The sequence below is a fragment of the Ornithorhynchus anatinus genome, chromosome X1 (genome assembly GCF_004115215.2).
Source record: "Ornithorhynchus anatinus isolate Pmale09 chromosome X1, mOrnAna1.pri.v4, whole genome shotgun sequence".
In the NCBI taxonomy this organism is placed as follows: Eukaryota; Metazoa; Chordata; class Mammalia; order Monotremata; family Ornithorhynchidae; genus Ornithorhynchus; species Ornithorhynchus anatinus.
The window spans coordinates 82238725-82260734 of NC_041749.1; the positions used below are offsets into that span (position 1 = coordinate 82238725).

At 44.9% G+C, this 22010-nt stretch overlaps 1 protein-coding gene across 3 annotated transcripts in view; it reads right to left on the minus strand.

Annotated features, from left to right (window-relative positions):
- Positions 1 to 22010, minus strand: part of SMPD3 (sphingomyelin phosphodiesterase 3) — a 170345-nt gene that overhangs the window by 21457 nt on the left and 126878 nt on the right. For 2 of the 3 annotated variants that reach the window (XM_029050603.2, XM_039910135.1), the window contains exons 3-4: positions 13786 to 13861; positions 4801 to 4956 (exon numbers count right to left, since the gene is read on the minus strand). In XM_029050603.2, the coding sequence (XP_028906436.1) occupies positions 4801 to 4956; positions 13786 to 13861 (232 nt within the window). The remainder of the gene's footprint in view (positions 1 to 4800; positions 4957 to 13785; positions 13862 to 22010) is intronic. The other variant, XM_039910136.1, reaches the window with a different exon arrangement.

The window sequence follows — 22010 nt, forward strand, 5'->3', positions numbered from 1 at the left end:
CAAAATTCCAGATTTCCAGGTAGTTCACCAAATGCTGTTGCCCACCTTCCCACTCCTAGAACCTACTTACCTAACCACCCTCATCTCCCATTACAGCCTCGCTCAGACTTGCTGCTCCAGTCAGGTAACCCGGCTTATCATCAATGCTCCTAGGCCACTGCATAGACCATTTCCCCAACATGGAATGCTCTCCTCACTTCTCTTTGCCAAGCCATATCGTTCTCCTCGTCCCAAACTCTCCTAAAATGAAGACTTCCCAGATTAACTGCATGGTGCATGGTCTCGCCAATTATTCCAGCTATCCCCCACCCTCCTTCAGCACTTATGTCTACCTCTGTGATTATACTTCCACGTTCCTGTTGTTTGCTGCATTTTTTATGTTCCATGTCTCTGACACTTGCCCTTTTTGTCGACATATGTTTAGGTCAGGGAATGTTGGCATGTAAGTGTTTGTCCTGACTCCACCAATAGACTGTAATCTCTTTTGAGGTAAGCAATCGTGGCTTGTCCTTCCTTTGCAAATCTCCACAGCCCTAGAGCCAGTTCAATCTAGTGGGTGTTCAATAGATAGTGTTGATTGCCAACTGATGCATTTCTTGCGGCACGGTGGGAAAACACAATTCCTTCCCAAAATGGCACACTTGGGAGAAAAGTGTAAGAGTGCACTTTCCACCAGTTCAGCAAGAACAATGGTTCCAGTGATTTCACCATTTTTCTACAGTGGTCACCTCCACTCTAAAGAAATTAACTAGATCATTTTTCTAATGTCCACAAGAAACATTCTCTCCCCACAATCTCCCAGATGATTCTCCCAGAGAAGCAGTGTGGCTCAGTGGAAAGAGCATGGGCTTTGGAGTCAGAGGTCATGAGTTCGAATCCCAGCTCTGCCACTTGTCAGCTGTGTGACTGTGGGCAAGTCACTTAACTTCTCTGTGCCTCAGTTCCCTCATCTGTAAAATGGGGATGAAGACTGTGAGCCCCACGTGGGACAACCTGATTCCCCTGTGTCTACCCCAGCGCTTAGAATAGTACTCTGCACATAGTAAGCGCTTAACAAATACCAACATTATTATTATTATTATTATTCTTCCTTGGTGAACTCCAAAGAAGATGCTCAGAAAATGCCTATAAAAGGGAATCCTGTCTGATAAGAGGGGCAGCTGTTTCTGAATCCTGGGAACTTCACACCTTATTGTTGCAATGAACAGTCAGTCTGCCAACAATGTTTTCAGAACTCCCACTGTTCTAAGCTCTGGAGCACTCCAAAACAAGGGGATGACACAGATCGTCACCTTTGTGGAACTTCCAAACAACTTATTTCTAGACCATGAGAAGCAATGTGGCCTAGTGGAAAGAGCATGGGCCTGGGAGTCAGAGGACCTGGATTCTAATCCCAGCTCTGCCACGTGCCTGCTCTGTGACCTTGGGCAAGTCACTTAACTTCTCTGTGCCTCTGTTACCCCATCTGTAAAATGGGGATTAAGTCTTACTCCTTCCTAATTCGACTGAGAGCTCATGTGGAACAGGGACTCTGTCCGATCTCATTAAATTTTATCTACACTAGCGCTAAGAACGGTGTTTGGCACGTAGTAAGTACTTAGCAAGTATCATTAATTAAATAGTGATTTTAACCTGAAGTAACATTTACTATCACCCCTTCGGCATTCAAACCGTAGCCCATTAAAAAAATAACACAACTGCCTAATGCTGAAAGTCCTAACCCAAATTGTAAAGCCGACAGAAAACCAGCAGAAACCCTTTGAATTCCTTGTTACTGGGTCCATTTTTTTTCTGGAAGTACTTTGAACAACTTAAGTTCCCATCACTGACCCTTAAGTAGCACTCAAGGAACAGAGGACAGTGCTAAATGACATGATTTCCCGGAGTATCAGAACAACAGAATCTAGAGGATTTTTTTTTTAAAACAGATTCTGCTTCTCTGAAAGCCAAGCTGCACCTGCTCTTTAGGCAGCTTCTATCTTGGTAGAGGACATGCTGGGAAACAGTCAGAATTTATTCAATCACCTTTATTGCCCACCCACTGTGCTAATCTTGGTGCAACTGGAGTACGGTGAAGGGAGTAAAATACCAATGTTCACATACGCAACCCATTCAGCCCCTTGGCTAGCTATTCACTTCACAATCTCATGGAGGCATTCGACTTCCCTGCTTGCTACTCTCTTTTAAAATCAGCTCTGCCTCTCACTAAAAGACCGAGAAATGCAATCTCTCTCCAGGGGTCTTATCCCAGCTGAACTTCCAACTCTCATCACAAAATCTTAGCTCCTTCAAACTAGGTAATAATAATGTTGGTATTTGTTAAGCGCTTACTATGTGCCGAGCACTCTTCTAAACGCTGGGGTTGATACAGAGTAATCAGGCTGTCCCACATGAGGCTTACAGTCTTAATCCCCATTTTACAGATGAGGTAACTGAGGCACAGAGAAGTTAAGTGACTTGTCCAAAGTCACACAGCTGACAGGTGGCGGACCCGGGATTAGAACCCATGAACTGGGTACTTTATGCTTCAATCTCACTCACCCCCATTATGACTAAACCTACTCTCCTCCCCCCGCCCCCACACATCCCCACCATATTAAAGCCCCTGGGAAACTCCCACATGGAACTCCAGCCAGGTAGCTGAAGCATAGGAGCCCCTGGAGAGATAGCAAATTTGCGATGTGGTGGCTACCTCTTGATCCCCCACCAAGTAGGATTGATCTAGACCCATACTGATAGTTAAAACAGGAGTAGCTTGGCCATTTCCTTTCCAATATAGGAGCCTCCACACCCAAAAGGAAGGTACAGATCTATACATTTATGTGCACATCCATACATTTTTAATTTCTATTAATGTCTGCATCCCCTTCTAGACCGTAAGCTCAATGTGGGCAGGGACATATCAGTTCTATTGTACTCTCCCAAGTGGTAAGTACAGTGCTCTGCCTGCAGTAAGCGCTCAATAAACACCATTGATTGGTTGATTAATCAAAAGAAACACCACCTATGATGCGTGATGAATTCATCAGGTAACCAAAATGGTTGCAAGGCTTGGGAAAGAGACACAGTTGTGGCTCTCTCTTTTAAGGAGGAGGATTCTACCTCTGAGCTCAGGGCATAAATAGCTGAGGCTCAAGGGGAGAAAAATCTTACAATTAGGGCAGGTCTGTGCTGCCTCCATGTTATTCTGTCCAATCTGTAATGCTCATCTTTCCTAACCGAACCAATTTCCTTTCCCTCTTCAAAGCTCTACTAAAAAAACTACCTGCTGCAGAAAACCTTCCTAGATTACCTGGTTCCTATCACAGCACTCACTCTAGGAACTATTATTTCAAAACTGATTTTATATATATATATATATATATATACACACACATATACATAGTACGGTGCTCTGCACATAGTAAGCGCTCTATAAATACGATTGAATATACACATATATACATGCATATATGAAGATATATGTCTAAATATATCTTCATATATAATGCTTCTGTCATTTGCATTTTGATGAATACTTCTACAGGTTTATTTATGCTCTCCATGTCCCCATTTGTGTTTGTCTATTTGTTTTCTTGGAGGCAAAAGGATCCCACCCTTTCAGTAAGGCTTAAATCTTCACCAATTGAGCTCAGAGGAAGAAATTCCTCTCCTCCTCCTCCTCCTCCTCCTCCTCTAGAGAGTGCCAAAGCCGCGGCTCTTTTCTGAGCCTTACATCCATCTCTGATAGGTGGTGAATTTATTAAACATCACAGGCAATGCTTTCTTCCTTAGTGTCATTTGCTGTCAATTATGATAATAATAACTAATAACAATAATAATTATATTTAAGCACTTACTATGTGCCAAGCACTGTACTAAGCGCTGGGGTAAATACAAGATAATCAGGTTCCCCATGGGGCTCACATTCTAAATAGGAGAGAGCACAGGTATTGATTCCCCATTTTGCAGATGAGGAAACTGAACTTAAGTGACTTGCACAAGGTCATACAGCAGGTAAGTGGTAGAGCCAGGATTAGAACCCAGGGCCTCAGATTCCCAGGCCCATGCTCTTTCCACTAGGCCATGCTGCTCCACGTCAACTGAGATTTCATTTGGATGCTGTTTTAACATCTGGCACAAGTCTGGATCAGATCTTCTTAGATATTAGCACATTGAGAGCAAGTGTTAGGTTTCCTGCTTTCTTGTGATGCCCCCCGCCCAGGACCTCCTTCAGGCTTTCATGCAGCAGGTTCTCAATAAATCTGTCGACTGAGGGATTGTCTCCCTCCAGTGTAAAAATTAGTGACACATATGCTAAGGGAGCTTATCATCCAGAGGCTATAGGCAAAACAGACAGCGGGGAATGTGTTAGCTTTCATCTAACAACTTAGGATCTCAGCAAGGTGACCATTCCAAATCATGCTGAGCAGAAGGTTAACTTCCTATCTTTGAATTTGAAACTTTCAGAGGGCTAATCTAGGAAAGGACTGACTTGCGGCTGACTTTTTTTCTTTGGAGAATCACAGAATTCCCCATTCTCAAGTTGGAAAGGCCTTTTAAAGTCACCTGGCCCTCCTTCTCCCATAGGGAGACGTCACCTAACATTCCGGGCACATGGGTGCCCCTGCCTCAGTCTTAAAGAAGTTCAAGACTTCACTCAGTAACCCATTCCAGTTTCCGGTCACCCCAGTCCTCGGGATGTCCTTCTTGATGTCTAAAGGCCAAACTTCAAGTCCATTTTCTCAAGTTCTGGGGGCACCATAGGTTCATAGTTTTGATTTTGCATCATAAAGAAGAGGGGAAAGAAAGATGTCTCACCAGAGGAGCAGTTGTCAAAGTTGAGATCTCCACAGATCACATCAAACGCCACCAGCTCCTCTGGATTGGCTGTGCTGGAGGAGGAGGTAGATTTTCGAAAATCAGCCAGCCAATCCTGAAGCAGATCCAGTTGTTCACATCGAATGGTACTGTCTCCTACAGGGAGTAGAAAACAAGAAGGCCAGAGTACGATGAAAACCACTCCAACCGGGACACAGAGGGCTAAGCGCCTACTGTCCGAATAGCATTTTGGGGCTGACTCCATCCCTTATCAAAGTCGCAAGAGCCACATGCCACAGTGTACAAACCAGATGTCCATGAACTGCACATGTGGCATGGCTCCTCAGGCGGGATGAGGAGAAGGTCCTTCAGAAGGCGACTGCCTATAACTGACTCCCATGTGGCAGGAGCGCCCTTCTCCCCCAGATGGATGGCAATGGAGCAAGAGGTGTGGAATGAAACACCCGCTACAGATCCTGCTTTCCTCCTTGGATGCCTAACTACAATAGAGAGTCAGGCACACGGGCTCTTAGCACCTCATGATGAGATTCCTCCAGTTCTAGGGGGGTAAGAAGGCTCTAGACAGTTTGTTCAACCTCCAAGGGACAAACATGTTAAGACAAGGGTTATCCTTTCTGTCCCCAGAAGTGAAAAGGGGGATGTGATTGGCATTGTTCCCCACTGGGCAGTTGAACCTCACATGGGTGGGGCCCATGGGACCTCAGTCTTTGGGGTCAGGTTGGGCCTACCCAGACCGAAATCCGGTCGGGTTCGGTTAGGCTCAGATACTCCCTCCTTCCGCACACCTGCCCTGCTGCCAGGATAAGCAGTGAGGGAAGGGAAAGGGGTGCAATTCCCTTTTCAATTTCTTCTTTTTTTTTGGTTTCATCATGCCGCTCCTGCTGGAGGTGGAGCAGGACCATAGGCTGCACGTGGAAACAAAGCCCTGTGCAGCACTGAAAGGGGGCCATGGCCCCTTGACAAGTTGGCCCTGGTGCAGGTAGAACGGTCCTTTTTAGGGGTTCAGTGCCTGTTGAGCTTGGCCAGGGCTCAGACCAATCTGGGTTGGGTCCCAAAACACCAGCCCACGCAGAACTCTACAACACAGTCACTTACCGAAATAGGCCGGTTGCATCACTTGGGTGCCTGAGTTATTTAGAAGCTAAAGTATCAGTAAATCAGACAAATGTGAGTGAGGATATGTGTGTGTAAGAAAGAGAGAGACAAAGATAAAAACAGAGTGAAAAGTACACCTATGTGTATAACACACATATACATACACACACGTATAAATACATTGTATATAAATATGTATGAATATTCCAGGCAAGTTTAAAATATTTTGTAAACCACTACTGACCTTCCTAAACCGACATACATGTTGATTATGGTTTTATATTTGTGTTGAAACCACTATTTAAGGTGGGTTATTGATCCAAGAAATCCTTCACTGCTTCTTACAGGTACATTGTTCCACTCCTTATCAAAGGAGTTTAGGAAAGGGCAAACACCCATAACATATGATGAAGTTGAAAGGAGTCAGGTTTGGGAAATCTGAACATCCCGGAGAACAGGGCACAGGAACAGTATCGAGAGGCTTCTTGGCAAGGGGAGAGCAGATTTACCCAAGAAAAGGGACTTTATGATGAGGTCCAGGCAGGCAGGGGTGGAAGGATGAGCAGCTGGCATTGCCCAATATCTAGTTGTGGCTGACTGGCCAACATGGCCCATTGAACAAAGGTGTCCCACACACCCCGAGGCTTGCCAGTCTGAACAGAAAATGGGGGATGGGTTCCGGTCCAAAAGTGAAGTCTGTGAAAGAGACCTTTGTCTCTTCCAGCCTCTCACTGGAAGGGTCACACAGAAGAGAATGACACCTGAAAGGATGTGGAAAGTGTCACTATAGGAACTGTTTAGCAAAACTAGAAAAAAGCAGAAAGGTGAAGAGATGGAAGCATTAGTGACAGTCAGGTGACTTGCTTATGAAGCAACGAAATGGGTGCGGCCCAGTTCCTCAAATGGAACAGAATTCAGCAGGAGGGCACGGACGCAAAAGGGGAAATGGTGAAACTGATCCAAAACAAACTTAAAGCATATCATGCTATCCAATCTTTATCTCCTCTTAACAATGTCAGATTCCACCGGTTCTCTTTGAACAAGAAAGATCAGAAAAACACACGAACTAGACATTCTAAAACAGTTAAAGACAATAAAAGATTCAACAAACAAAGCAAGAAGACCATCTATGGAGCTGCTGGTGAAATCATTAAAAGGAAGTGAGGAAGGAATTGTCACTATCCTGTGGCTGATCCAGTAGGCTGCTGGCTTTCCAAGGAGTAGGAACCAATCTTAATTTTCAGGAGAGGACTTAGTTAAGGTCTCTTAAAATAGTTCTCCACACACCCAGACACACACATACACACACAGCCCTGAAGCCGAGTCATAATTGTTTTTGCAGCAGGAGATAACATTCCAGCAGAGGCAAAATCTATAACCCAACCACAATTTGTAAGCTCTTAGAGACGATGAGTGCTCTAGTGGTTTACTCATAAATCCATGAGCACTGGATCCCACAGACTGTTAAAAGATCATGAGAGCAAGTGGGAAATGGGAAGGTACTCCAATATTTTGCTGTCTCGGCATATCCTTTGAACTCCAGGGCAACTCACCCATTCAGACCTCAAAAATCAAGACCCCTGTTTTAAAGTGATGCCGTGATTGGAGATTCCCCATCAGAAACCATGAGCGATGAAGAGATTAGCATCCGGGGGTAAAGTATATCCTCCTGGGCTTCCATGCTTTCCCGATTCTAGACACCTTTTCCCTGGCCAGCTATGGCCATCTCTTCAGGGTTGGGCAGGTTCCAGTTTCTTATTCAGCTTGATATGTGAAATGCTTTTGATCAGCTAAAGGCACATTTGGAAAAGCTCCAAGTTATTGTAGTTTTCCATTCCATTGCCAACACTAGTAAGATTTACCCAAGGGCAAGCAGCCTGGAAAACAAACCTTCTCTTGCCCTGGAAAGTCCAGCATGACAGATCATTTAAAACATAGAGCCAAAGTTCAAAGATAGAAATGATGAAGTGGGTTAACTCGTGCACAAAAGGGGCATCCCCCTGAAGAATGGATCCATCTTTGATAAGTGAGCACGGTTCCTTTCTTGTTCTGCCTCATGACGTCTCTGTTAACAGAGTGCCACAGTGGTATCTAAGGAAGAATGGCAGCAGGGCTCTCATGAGGCCAGGGCTGGGAGAAAGGATGAGAAAGGAGCCCCAAGAAAGGAAGAGTCCATGCAGCGGCCCTGCTAGTGAGACCACCGGGAGGAGGAGGGCTGTAAAAACAGCCAAGAGGGAATAGGGAAAGAAAGTTATGCCACTAAAATGCAGCCGGGAAATTCCTGCCTCTTCCTATGTGCTGGCTACCATCTCTCTTCAGAGCTATGTGCGTTGAAGGTATCATTCCAGCTATTCTCTAAAAATAGGCCCCCGTTTCTCTGGACCAGGATGATGTGAGGCTTGTGACTGATTGCAAACCCCATTACAGCCTTCCGCTTTCTGCGCGGGCAGCACAGGAGCTGGGGAATTCAACTCACAGTCCATCTCCCTTCTGCCTCTGGGGAGAGACCAGCCAGCATACGGGCTTGGGTGAGCAGGGGAGGAGAAATCCCCCAAAGGCGACAAGGCCGAGTTCCTCCCGCTACACTACAGAGTTACCGCAACTGATGCGTACTTGAACCTGAAGGCAAGGTTGTCAGGCTGAGCCAGATTTCTCTGCCTGTTTGGAAGACAGCAGCAGAGTGTTTTCTGACCTGATATAAACTTTGGACTTGGAGGTCACTGAATGACTTCACTGCTCAAATCACTTAAAAAGCTTCAAGCGCTCCAGAATGAAGAGATGCCCCAATCTCTCCAACGAGGATAAAAGTCCACTAAAAAAAGCACTTTTCTGCTCCTTCAGAAAAATCCCCAATCCCAAATACATGAAATCATCTCAAGTCTGCCAGCCTCAAGTGTTTTATTGTATTTAGTTTACCCATGCATTAGCCTGGAAAATGTTTCAGCAAGTGTATAATTTCACAAAACAAAGCCCATAACATATCTGACTCTGTATAGAGTAGTAGCTGAAGTAGTAGAAATGTGTTTAAACAGAACAAATAATATTTTTAAACAGAGCATAAGCTTGCTAACAATTTATGCTGGAATTGGCAGGGAAAAACCAGGCTAAGAATTTGGACCACTTCCAACTGGTAGTTCTTCTAATAGATTCCGTCTCTTGGTAACTTCTTAATGAGGCTCAAAAGAGCAAGGCAACTTCAGGCCAATATTTCTGCTCAGTGAAATTTCATTTGTATATTCCTAATTAGTGTATTTTCCTGTATATTAGGGATTCACTTTTGTGGGCGGGGAGTGGGTTCTCCCTGAAATTTTACTACATAGATCTTGTGAACAGAGTAGCCAGGAAGCTTCTTTGATGGAAGCGATCTTTTCCTCACATACATTGGTTAAATCTCTCCGAATATCATGGCAAAATCAAAAGTAACTCAGAATTCAGGGGCCATGTGGATGTCGAATACGGTAAGTTCTTCTATAGCACATGTGTTTTCGGTAGAACGCTGTTAGAGAATTAACGTTCTTCCAACATCATGTGTCTATCTGGATAAAATGCAATGTGATATTGGAAGAAATGTTTGGGCACATGCGTGTCGTGCCGGTTAAGGGGTGAGTATTGTAGTGTAATGTGTACTCTAAGTGTTCCCTAATTTGTATCGACATAACTCCACGTTACAGGAGAATTGCCTGTGCAGGATTTGAAGTTTGTGGCCCATGGCGGCTCAAGACGATTTTGCATAATGAGATTTGGAGTAACATTCAAATGAGATGCCCCATTTTCATCACACTGCATTCTCCTCCTGTTCTCCAATTGAGCAAGTTGGCTCAGCTTCTCCAGAGTTAATGCAACCACAGGGAGAAATAGAGAGAGAGGGAGGGAGGGGAAACAGTGAGAGAAAGAGAGTGAGATGGAGAGACGGAGAGAGGGTGGAGGAAGAGAGAAAGAATGAGATAATCCAGCTGTTCTTCCAAGGGGCAAAAAACCTCTATTTCTAGTTGAAATGACTATTTCAGTGTTTAAGAAGAAGTAGAGGGCTAAAGTTGCTATTGTGCCAATCTCTGTCAGGCCCTGCAAATGTATGCAAGCTTGCCAGATCCATGGTTAAAAAAAGAAACTCAAATGAGTGGTGCTGACCCACCAACAAACCACAGATCCCAACGCCAAGTACTGCCAGAAGCTGCAGACTGCTTTTGTGTTGACACCACACACAATTGTCTCACCAAGCTGCCGAGTTGGGAGGCCCTCTCCAGCCACGTTGGCTTTGAGGCACTCCAGAGCCACGGTAGAGGCTTTCAGGTCAGAGTCCAAGGAGGGTTCGGTTGACCCTCATGTGCCCCAGTGGTGTCTACTCCATGCCAGGGGGAACTGCTGGCATGGAGATACACCCCAGGATTCTGGAGAGATCCAGAGCTTCCCCAAGTCCACTGGATCTGCCATTTGGAAGAGGAGGAGGAAGGGACGGGAATACTAGAAATAGTATTCCCGGAGAAGCAGCGTGGCTCACTGGAAAGAGCATGGGCTTTGGAGTCAGAGGTCATGGGTTCGAATCTTGGCTCTGCCACTTGTCAGCTGTGTGACTGTGGGCAAGTCACTTAACCTCTCTGTGCCTCAGTTACCTCATCTGTAAAATGGGGATTAAGACTGTGAGCCCCACATGGGACAACCTGATTCCCCTATGTCTACCCCAGCGCTTAGAACAGTGCTTGGCACATAGTAAGTGCTTAACAAATACCAACATTATTATTATTATTATTATTATTAGAAATAGCCTCAGCTCTCTAAGGGTCCCTGGATTGGGACGAGGCGGCCCAGCCTGACCTGATCCCCTGCTGCGATATCTAAAGCCAGAGAAGGTCAGTAAAAGCTGCTGTGTGGTTCACGGCGGGGCCCTACCCCACAGCAAACTAATTCTGGCAGCTAGGAGACACCATCATCACGTAGGTGGTTTTCTCAGGGTGAAGCTCAGCATGGCGTAATGGGTAGAACACGGGCCTGGGAGTCAAAAGGTTCTTATCCCGGCTCCGCCACTTGTCTGCTGTGTGACCTTGGGTGAGTCACTTTACTTCTCTGTGCCTCAGTTATCTCATCTGTAAAATGGGGATTAAGACTGTGAGCTCCAAGTGGGATAGGGACTGTGTCCAACCTGATAGTACAGTGCCTGGCACAAAGTAAGCACTTACAAATACAATAATAATAATAATAATATTATCGAGTTCTCTAAAACTGTTGCCACACTGTAAGAAGCCAAGGTTCCAAGCTGAGTTCTTCTACAGTACTTTCCCTAGGTGAAGATAGCCACACATCTGGAGCTGAGGACCAGAGTAATATTATCGTACAGGCCACATATCAGGGAGGTGTCACCCAAATTCTTCAGAATTTGCTCAATATAGGGTATGAGAATACTGCCATAGCCCCAGAGGGGAATGGGAGGGGATAGGCAGAGGATGAAAGATGACCCGAGTCTCCGAAGGGGCCCCTCTCCTATCAGTTGGAGATTGAGGCTGTTCTCCCTAACCTTCCCCACTCTAGCAACTCCTAAAATCATTATTTCCACAGTGGCGCACACCCTAAACCGGAAGAGACTCAAATACCAATCTGAGCTGTTAAAATCAGGAAAAGTGGACCTCCACAAGAACTCCCCACAGCGGTTATATATATATCCACAATTTATTTATATTAATGTCTGTCTCCCACTCTAGACTGTAACCTCCTTATGGGCAGGGAACGTGAATACCGACTTTGTTATACTGTACTCTTCTCACTCTAGGCTTCAAGGCTCTCCATCACCTTGCCCCTTCCTACCTTTCCTCCCGTCTCTCTTTCTACTGCCCACCCCGCACCCTCCGCTCCTCTGCCGCCCACCTCCTCACCGTTCCCTGTTCTCGCCTATCCCACCGATGACCACTGGGCCACGTCCTCCCTCCTCACCTCCGCCAAACTACTTCTCTTCCCCTCTTCAAAACCCTACTTAAAGCTCACCTCCTCCAAGAGGCCTTCCCTGACTGAGCTCCCCTTTTCCCTCTGCTCCCTCTACCGCCCCCCCCCCCACCTCTCCACAGCTAAACCCTCTTCTCCCCCATTTCCCTCTGCTCCTCCCCCTCTCCCGTCCCATCCCCTCAGCACTGTACTCGTCTGCTCAACTGTATATATCTTCATTACCCTATTTATTTTGTTAATGAGATGTACATCACCCTGATTCTATTTATTTGCTATTGTTTTAATGAGATGTTCTTCCCCTTGATTCTATTTATTGCCATTGTTCTTGTCTGTCTGTCTCCCCCGATTAGACTGTAAGCCCGTCATAGGTCAGGGACTGTCTCTGTTACCGATTTGTACATTCCAAGTGCTTAGTACAGTGCTCTGCACATAGTAAGCGCTCAATAAATACTATTGAATGGATACTCTCCTAGGGCTTAGTACAATGCTCTGCACACAGTTAGTGCTCAATCAGTACGATTGATTGACCTACTCTACTTTTCGCACTTTACATTTATTAGACATTTCCCCACGCAGAGCAGAGAGCTAGACCTAGACCTCGTTCTCAGGTTCCTTGAATCTACAGGGCAAGACAGAACCAAGCTACTCCATGGATGCGAGACATGACTGCCTCCCCCTCTAGACTGCGAACTCATTGCGGGCAGGGAATGTGTCAGTTTGCTGTTATATTGTACTCTCCCAAGCATTTAGTACTGTGCTTTGCACACAGTAAGTGCTCAATAAATACGACTGAATGAATGAATGAATCTGCTCTTGTTTCACTCTTAATAATAAGGATGTCTTCCTGATTTTTAAATAGCAACAAGAAGGATGAGGCCTGCATGGACTTGTACTCTTGGGAAAGAAGCCAAGGAGCTTTCAGAGGATAACATGCGCAGCGAGGAACAGTGGAGAAGGCAGCAGCAGCAGGAACATTGGAATCATGCTGTCCATTTGCATCAATCTGCGATATTCCCCCAAAGAATAATCAACCAGAAACTACGGGAATAAGCACCTACAAAGCCAAATTTGGAAAGGATAAACATGGGTAAATTCTGCTTTAGATCCCCGGAGGCAAAATACAATGTTAGAAGGAGCTCAGTTCAACCTCTTTGTCGGTGCTATTTGCAAGATAAAGTAAACATTACACCCCTGGTAAATGGCTCCATTTCCCTGCTTGAGGCAAGATTGTTATGGAATCTAAAGGAGCTGTAGTATCCTGTTGGAGGGAGAACTATCTTATGATCTGAAGAAAAAGGGGCTTTGGATTTGAAATTTACCAATTGCTAGACATGTCCTCTCTTTGAGAACATAGGGGAAGGAGATAGCATTTCCTAAGATCTTCATCTTTGGTGGGTTCAGTGATAACGATGGAGGATATGGCAGCTATATAGATAGCAAATACATCATTTATTGTGGAGGGAATAAAGGCTAAGAAATTGAAGCTCTTTTGGCTGTGTGGTCTCCTAAAGCTGAGAACGGAGATGCTGCAGATCTTTGTGGGAAGGATGCATTTTAGAGTACTGACCTCCCATTGGAAATAGCTATTCAAGCTCTGGTTAACCTGGTTTTTTTTTTCTGAGGTGTGAAGTTTTTGCATCATAACTATCTATCATCAAGTGATAGAAACGATTCCATGCCTACTCTTTGGGGGGCAGCAATCTGAGATGGCTACATCTTGACAAATTTGGGGATTTATAGCCTCCTGATTATATAGCAAAGTGTAATAATCTCAAACTCACTGGGTAGGGGGCTGTTTTTCCCTTCCCCACTTTCCTCGCTTTACTTTTTGACTCTGCTCGTACACCCTAATGTAAGGAATTGAGGAGACGTAATTATTTGCACTCCCTTCTTGCAGTAAATGAAGTCCAAAGAATTAAGGATTAGGTAGTGTCGTACCTGCCAGAGCATGCAAGTGAGTGCAGGAAATATATCCCACGATTCTTTGGTCCTGAGGTGTACTTCCCACTTGCACCTGAAAAGAAAGGGAGAGAGAATGAATCTGGTTAACTAGGTAATAATAATAATAATAATGATAATAATAATAATAATGATGTTGGTAACTGTTAAGCGCTTACTATGTGCCAAGCACTGTTCTAAGCGCTGGGGTAGATACAAGGTAATCAGGTTGTCCCACGTAGGGCTCACAGTCTTCATTCCCATTTTATGGATGAGGTAACTGAGGCACAGAGAAGTTAAGTGACTTGCCCAAGGTCAAAAAGCTGACAAGCGGCAGACCTGGGATTAAAACCTGTGACCTCTGACTCCCAAGCCCGGGCACTTTCCACTAAGCCACATTGCTTCTCTAGGTGGGTTGCAAGTTACCGGTTTTTGACCAGGTCATTGATGAATTCTATTCAGAAGATAGGTTTCAAAATGGCAAGATGGAAAAAATCATCAGGTACCTACGGATTCCTCAGCTAGACTGGAAGTGAGTGAAGAAGTTATATCCAAGTCTCAATCAAGCGATTGTTGGTATTTAGTGAGCACTTAGTGTGTTTAGATCACTGAACTATGTGCGTAGGAAAGTATAACACAGTAGAATTGGTAGACATAATCCCTGCCCTTAAGGAGTTTACAGTCTAGCAGTCCTGGCACTTTAATGATGCATGTTGCATTTTGATTTCAAAGAAAGGAAAGGAGACTTAGAAATGACAATGAATTGAGAAGCAACAATGCCTATTGGAAAGAGTACGGGCCTGTGAGTCGGAGGACCTGGGATCTAATTCCAATTTTGCCACTCATCTTCTGGGTGACCTTGGGCAAATCACTTAGCTTCTCTGTGCCTCAGTTTCCTCAACTGTAACAGGGATTAAGACTGTGAGTTCTATGTGGAATAGGGACTGTGTCCAACCTGATTATCTTACATCTGCCCCAGCATTTAATACAGTGCCTGGCACATAGCAAGTATTAAACTAACACCATAAAAAAGGGCATGAAATTTGGCATTAAAAATCAAATCTTCATTACAATCCAGTAACATCAAACTTTTCTTAAAGCCTAAGGAGATTAAAGCAATGGAAGCAATCAATCAATGGTATTTATTGAGCGCTTACTGTGTGCAGAGCACTTTACTAAGCACTTGGGAGAGTACAGTACAATAGAATTGGTAGACATGCTCCCTGCCCACAATGAGCTTACAGTCTAGAAGGGGAGAGAGACATTAATATAAGTAAATGTTACCAATCTGTATGTAAGTGCTGTGGGGCTGAGGGTGGGATGAATATCAAGTGTCCAAAGGGCAAAGACCCAGCTGCCTGAAATCTGGGGAAACACACTTCTTGACCCCTCCGTGAAAGAGAAATCGAGCTTATTGCCCAGTGCCTCGCCCTTGCCAGCCCTCATTTTCCACTGATTCAACCATATTCTCTGTGGGAGGAGTGAGAACTAGAGACAATCTGTGTCCCAGAGAAACGCCTGACTGAGAATTGATAATGGTCTCAGTCGACTTGACTGAGCCTGCCTGGTATCCTTGGCAAAGGCTGAATTGAAGTCATGTAAGAACTGGATCAGTTTACCTTATTGCATTGGGAGCAAGATGAGATTCTGGTTCTGTTTTTAGTTGCTCAAAGCAGTGGGCCATCTTAAAATGGGTATGACTCCACCCAGCACATACGCTGCTGCCATTAGCAATCTGGCCTGCCTTTCACTTTCCTCTCCAGACCGTTCACTGCTCACTCAGCTCCATGCATCAGAGTCCATTCTGGGTCAATTATTTTGTTTGTGAGACTTTCCGCCACAGCAATACTCAAAATATGGATTTTTGTTTTGTTTTGTTTTCGTGATTTCTGCTCTCATGGAGCTCAAAGACAATCCACAGATTCTTTGGCTTGGAGAGAGCTACGCTTCTATGGGGTTCAACCCCCGTGCCTGAGGCCTGGATGGTTGCGGTCTCCGCCAACGTTGAGAGGAAGGGGAACAAGGTGAGTGTGAGAGTGCGTTTCTGTTACAGTGAGTATGTCCCGGAGAGAAAATGTATAGGCCAGTATTCAAAAGCGTGGGAGAAGGTAAATGTAGGTGTTTGAGGGTAAAGTAAGATTGTAGAGGTGAGTGAGGGGGGAGTGAAGAGGAGTGAGTGAGATTGTGATTTGCTATGTCGAATTCATTTTCCATTTAAAAGCATCACATTTTAGGGGGTTGTCTTAAATCTAAGAACAAATGAGTTTGCCAACTGTCCCAAAATGTCCCACTCACATTCCATCTGGCAATTGGTTGAACTATAAAATGGCAAAATTATATCATTTGCTTGATGATGTCCTACTCCTTTTATTCTTTTTTTTCAGCTGCAAAGGAAAATGCTTAGTTAGCAAAGGACCTAACCATCATTTTCAATATGGTTTCTCTCATAGGGGCAAACCCCTCAACTCTCACTCTCCCTTGCCCCTCCCTTTCTAAGCCTCTCACTTCATTTGGCAGAAATACACACATGTAGCTGGTCCAGGAACTGCTTGAATTTATCCTCTATGCCAAATTCAAGGAAAACTGTAGCATAATATAAAAAGAAATTCCAATCACTGGATATAATTACAACGGAAAGCTTATTTTCCTTAACAGATTTCAAATATGATTAAACAGAAAAATGTGCAATAAAATAGGAGGCTGCATTTGGCAGATGAGAGGAAACTTGGGGTTCCATTAGAAACTATTAGCTGTTGAAGCGTGGCAGAGTTGCTCTAAGGTGATCTACCATTTAAGCAGCCCAGCTCTTAAATCAGCCATTTTAAACACTTAAATCAACTTTGAATTCCTCCTATTTCTACTTCTAAAGACTGTTGTGAAAATTCAGATCTGACCCCATACAGATGTACACGCCTAGCTACGGTCTTTTTTGTGGAAGATGTTGCCGCTGACAGAACAGCTACCCCGACTAAATACATCTAGGCGAGTCATCCATTGCCAAACAATAAACGTGAATAAAAGTGGAAGGCACCCTGCAGAGTACTTGCTATATCTAAAATTGGTTGACTTTTTCAGCCGAAGTGAATGCAGCTGGGTTCTGTATGGAAAGCAACCATCCCTGAGGTAGGAAGGGAAGGAGGGAAGCGTGCGAAATAATGATGCTAAACCCTTACTCTGTGCCAAGCACCAAACTCAGTGCCAGGGTAGATACAATCCCTGGCTCGAACACAGTCCCTGTCCCACAAGGTTGGTCAGCCGCTCCTACAACTCCTACACAACTCTGCTACCGTCCAACAGAACCACACAGGGGACTACATAAGTGACCTAAGACTGACCAGGAAAAATTAAGGGGAAAAATAACTCTTGCCTCTTCAGATCTGTGCCCAGTGATGTGGGGGGGAACTTGTCAAGGAAAACGCTGAAGCTCTTTGTGGGTAGGAAACATGTCTACCAACTCTGTTATATGATTGTGGGCAGGGAATTTGTCTGTGTAGTTTTGTGTTGTACTCTCCCAAGCACTTAGTACAGTGCTCTGGACAGAGTAAGTGCTCAATAAATACGATTGAATGAATACTCTCCCAACCACTTCATACAGAGCTCTGCACACAGTAATTGCTCAGTAAATCCAATTGAATGACTGATTTATTTTTACTGGTATTTGAAAAAAGCATTTACTATGTGTCAAACATTGTTCTAAGGACTGGGGTAGGTACAAGTTAATTAGGTTGGACACAGTCCTGTCCTGCATGGCGCTCACAATCTAAGTGGGAGGGAGAAGAGATTACTTTTTGCATTAAAGGAACTATTTTCTACAACACTATTAATTATAAGAGTTGAGTGATGGCACATGAAGGGATTGGGAAAAAAAGAGTCCTTTAAAACTTTGATATGGAACTTGATGGGTTTAAGTTAAATTCAGGTTCTTGAGGCTAGAAACCATTTCCTTAGTTATTAGACTTGCTCTCGGGCTTCCCTAGCAAGGAAACAGGATAATTCAAGCCTACAAAGATATCTTCTATAATATCCAGGCAGTTGGGCTAAAGTGTATCTTAAAAAATGAATTATCTAGATCAGTGAATGAATGCACATGTACGCAGAACACTGTACTAAGCGCTTGGGAGAGTTCAATCCAACAAATGTGGTAGATACGTTTCCTTCCCACAAGGAGCTTACAGTCTAGAAGGGGAGACAGACATTACTATGGATAAATAAATTATGGATATGTACATAAGTGCTATGGAACTGAGGGGGGGGTGAATATCTAGTGCTTAAGGGGACAAATCCAAGGTCAAGGATAATGTAGAAGGGAGAGGTGTGAGGGAAAAGAAGGCCTAACTGGGGAAGGCCCTTTGGAGGAGATGTGATTTTAATAAGGCTTCGAAGGTGGGGAGAGTGGCGATCAGTCGTATTTGCAGGGGAGGGAGTTCCAGGTGAAGGGGAGGATATGGGGAAGGGGTCGACAGTGAGATAGACAAGCTCGAGGTACATTGAGTAAGTTGGTGTTAGAAGAGTGAAGTGTGCAGACTGAACTGTAGTAGGAAATCAACAAGGTGAAGGGGGCAAGTTGATGAACTGTTTCTGTCTGATGCGGAGGTGGATAGGCAACCACTGGAGGTTCTTGAAGAGTAGGGAGACATGGACTGAATGTTTTGTGGAAAAATGATCCGGGCAGCAGAGTGAAGTATGGACTGGAGTGGGGAGAGATGGGAGGCAGGGAGGTCAGGGAGGAGGCTGATGCGTAATCAAGGCAGGTTTTGATAAGTGCTTGGATCTGCATAGTAGCAGTTTGGATGGAGAGGAAAGGGTGGATTTTAGTGATGTTGTGAAGGTTGAACTGACAGGATTTAGTAACAGATTGAATATGTGGGCTGAATGAGAGAGATGAGTCAAGGATAATGCCTAGGTTACGGGCTCATGAGGTAGAGGAGAGTGATGTTGTCTAAAGATGGTAGTTGAAACAGTAGGAGCAAATGAGTTCTCCAAGGAAGTGGGTGTGGATGGAAAATAGAAGGGGATGCACAACTGATCCTTGAGGTACACCCACTGTTAGAGGGTGGGAGGCAGAGGAGGAACCTAGATAATTCACAGTGTTGGCCCAGACAATATTTACTAGATTGACACCCCAAATTCATTTCCTCTTGGTTGATTTCAAAGTGAACCTTTTGTCAGTAGCTTCCCACAGTCTGCTGAATGTTTTCTAGTTGCCAAGTCTTTTTCTCTTAAAATAAAGGTGCATTTAAAACAATTATCTTTCAAGAGTTGTATGTTTAAACCATTACAAATAAATTGCTTGTCTCATTATGACTAACATAAGGGAACTCAAGGGAAATACTCTAACTTTTCACTTCAAAACACAAAGCAGGGCCACAATATGAAACCCAGTATCCAAAATAAATACCTCCTCAATCCTGCTTGCTTCACCTGTTCTTCAATCAAGCTGAATAGAATGCCAACTCTTTTTCAGTTACCCCCGAAGAAAGACAAACATAGAGGCCAACTCCTCGGGGGTGAAAGGAGACTGGCACTGAGGTTGGCACCGAGGGGTTGAAGTCATTAGCTTTGCCCCCTCAGCTCTTTGGACAGGGCAGGCAGCCGCAGCTGATCTGCCCTGACCTACCTGTCGTCTGGAGAGGGACCGAAGCTGAATCCAACATGTTGGCTCCACATTTACTCCCCTGCCAATCGGTCAATCAATGATATTTATTTATTGAGTACCTACTGTGTGCAGAGCACTGTTCTAAGTGCTTGGGAGGGCACAATAGAGTTAGTAAGCACGGTCCCGGCCCTCAGTCAGTCAATCGCACTTATTGAGCACTTACTATGTCCCGTACTTAGCGCTTGGAAGCATACAATATGACAGAGTTGGTAGACATGTTCCCTGCCCACAACGAGCTTACAGTCTAGAGGGGGAGACGGACATTAGTATAAGTAAATAAATTGAGGATATTCAGGAGCTTACATTCTAGGGCAGGGAGATCCCTACTAGCAACAGGAGGAGGAAGAGGACATTGTCACTGTCACACCCACCCCCAAAGTCCCATGAGGAGGAGCCATCTTCCCACTTCCCGAGCCCACCCCCACCCCAATCCAACCACCCAGTCTGGGATCCACTGGGGAAAAGACAGGGATCAGAACTCTGGAGCCTCTGCAGTGACCTCCACCCCACAGGGCCACAGAGATGCTGCACCACTTTCTGACTGGGTTTTGCTGGGCACTGGCTCCACACAAGCAGTAACTGCGTGGCCCCGTGGGGTGCAGGCTGCTACAGAGACTCTGCACCTTTGAACCCCGATCTTTCCTGATATATTCCTCATAGGCTGCCCAGGCAGATCAGGTGGGTGAACACCTTTTCCCCATCTCCCCTGAAAATCACCCCCTCCTCCCGCTCCGCCCTAAATGCCCCTCCCTCTTGATGCCTGGTTCTCAACACTCCTCCCTTATGCTTAAATAAAGAGTTGGTCATCGCTGTTCTTAGTATAGTGCTCTGCACATAGTAAGGACTCAATAAATACCACTGATTGTTAAAGACAGCCGTGGTTGCTGTACCCATTCAAACATAACCTGAGTGTTGAGGAGAGAGACAGAGGTAGGTTAAAGCTGAACCATTTTCCAGGAAGGCATCTTCTGGTGAGAAGATAATGGCCGGATGGTTTGAAATGTTTGGGAAAGGTAGATCATCACTTCTTTCCTAACAACAATGGAAGCCCTTCAGAGAGGTGAAGTAATTCTCATCACTGCAGACCTGCAGAGTCCATTTTGTTCCAAGCCCGAGAAAGAAACATAGTGCTCTTAGTGAGGCCACGGTGCTATTGGCCAAATGTCAGCTGCGTTTCTTTTAGAGAAGGAGTCATGATTCAGTGGGATATTCAAGCCTTGGACACAATTCCTGCTTTGGCACCAAAAGAGCTGAGTGTCTCCCAGTGTTGTACCATGCTGGCTTTTTCTCTGCCGAAGAGTGATGTTCTATATCATCTATTCAATACTGCATGGTCGCAGCAAGGATTAATTTAATAATTAGAATGTTAATAATTGTGGTATTTGTTTAGCATTTACTAGGTGCCAAAGACTGTATTAAGTGCTGAGGTGGATAAAGGATAATCAGATCAGACAGATCGGCGAAATAGTGTGGTCTAGTGGAAAGAGCAGGGCCTGGGAGTCAGAGAACCTAGGTTCTAATCCCGGCTCTGCCACTTGTCTGCTGTGTGACCTTGGGCAAGTCACTTCAATTCTCTGGGCCTCAGTTTCCTCAGTTGTAAAATGGGAATTTAGACTGTGAGCCCTATGTGGGACATGGATGCTACACAACTAGGTTATCCTGTATCTACCTCAGTGCTTAGTTCAGTGCCTGGCACATAGTATATGCTTACCAAACACCATTAAGAAAAATAAAAGTTTCTGTCCCACAGGGGGCTCACAGTCTAAGGGAGGGCAATGGGAGGGGGGAATGGTTTTTACTCATTTTAGAGATGGGAAACTGAGGCCTAGAGAAGTTAAGTGATTTGTCCAAGATCACACAGAAGGCATGGGGCAGGGCCTGGTTTAGAACCCAGGTTTCCTGACTCTTGGGCCTATGGTCAAGCCACTAGGACATGGCGGTTCACTATTAATCAAAATGAGAGATTTACACGACTCTTCACCTGCATAGCTTAAACAGATTATAGGAGTCCTGATTTTAAGATGCTAGCAACATGAGCTTTCACAAGGTTTCTCATGATGAAATCTCTTTGGTGAATGTGGGGGAAAAAGGGAGGTGAGCACTGTGTCCTTGGCTGAACACAGGTATCTTACCCACCCCATTTTTTCTGTGGTATTTCTTAAGCGTTCGCTATGTTTCAGGCACTGTACTACGCGTTAAGGTAGATACAAGCTAATCATGTTGGACACAGTGGCAGAGCTGGGATTAGAACCCAGGTTCTTCTGCCTGCCAGGCCCGTGCTCCTTCCGACTTTCATTAAAGGGCCTCCTGCCCCAAACAGGACAGCGCTCTCTTTGTTCGATCACACTCTCTCCCACAAGCAGCGGCTGCCCTTTAAAAGCAAATATTCCACCATTTCAGTAAAACGGGTCCATGACTGCAGTATACAATGCCAGTAATGTTCACGAGAGAACAAAATTGTAGGTTGGTTTTGAACAGACTTGAGTTTAGCAGCAAATGGATCTTTACAATGCTAAAGATAATTGGTTTTTTGGCCTTGGTGTCCTTCCAGGTAACAAATAAGTTTTTA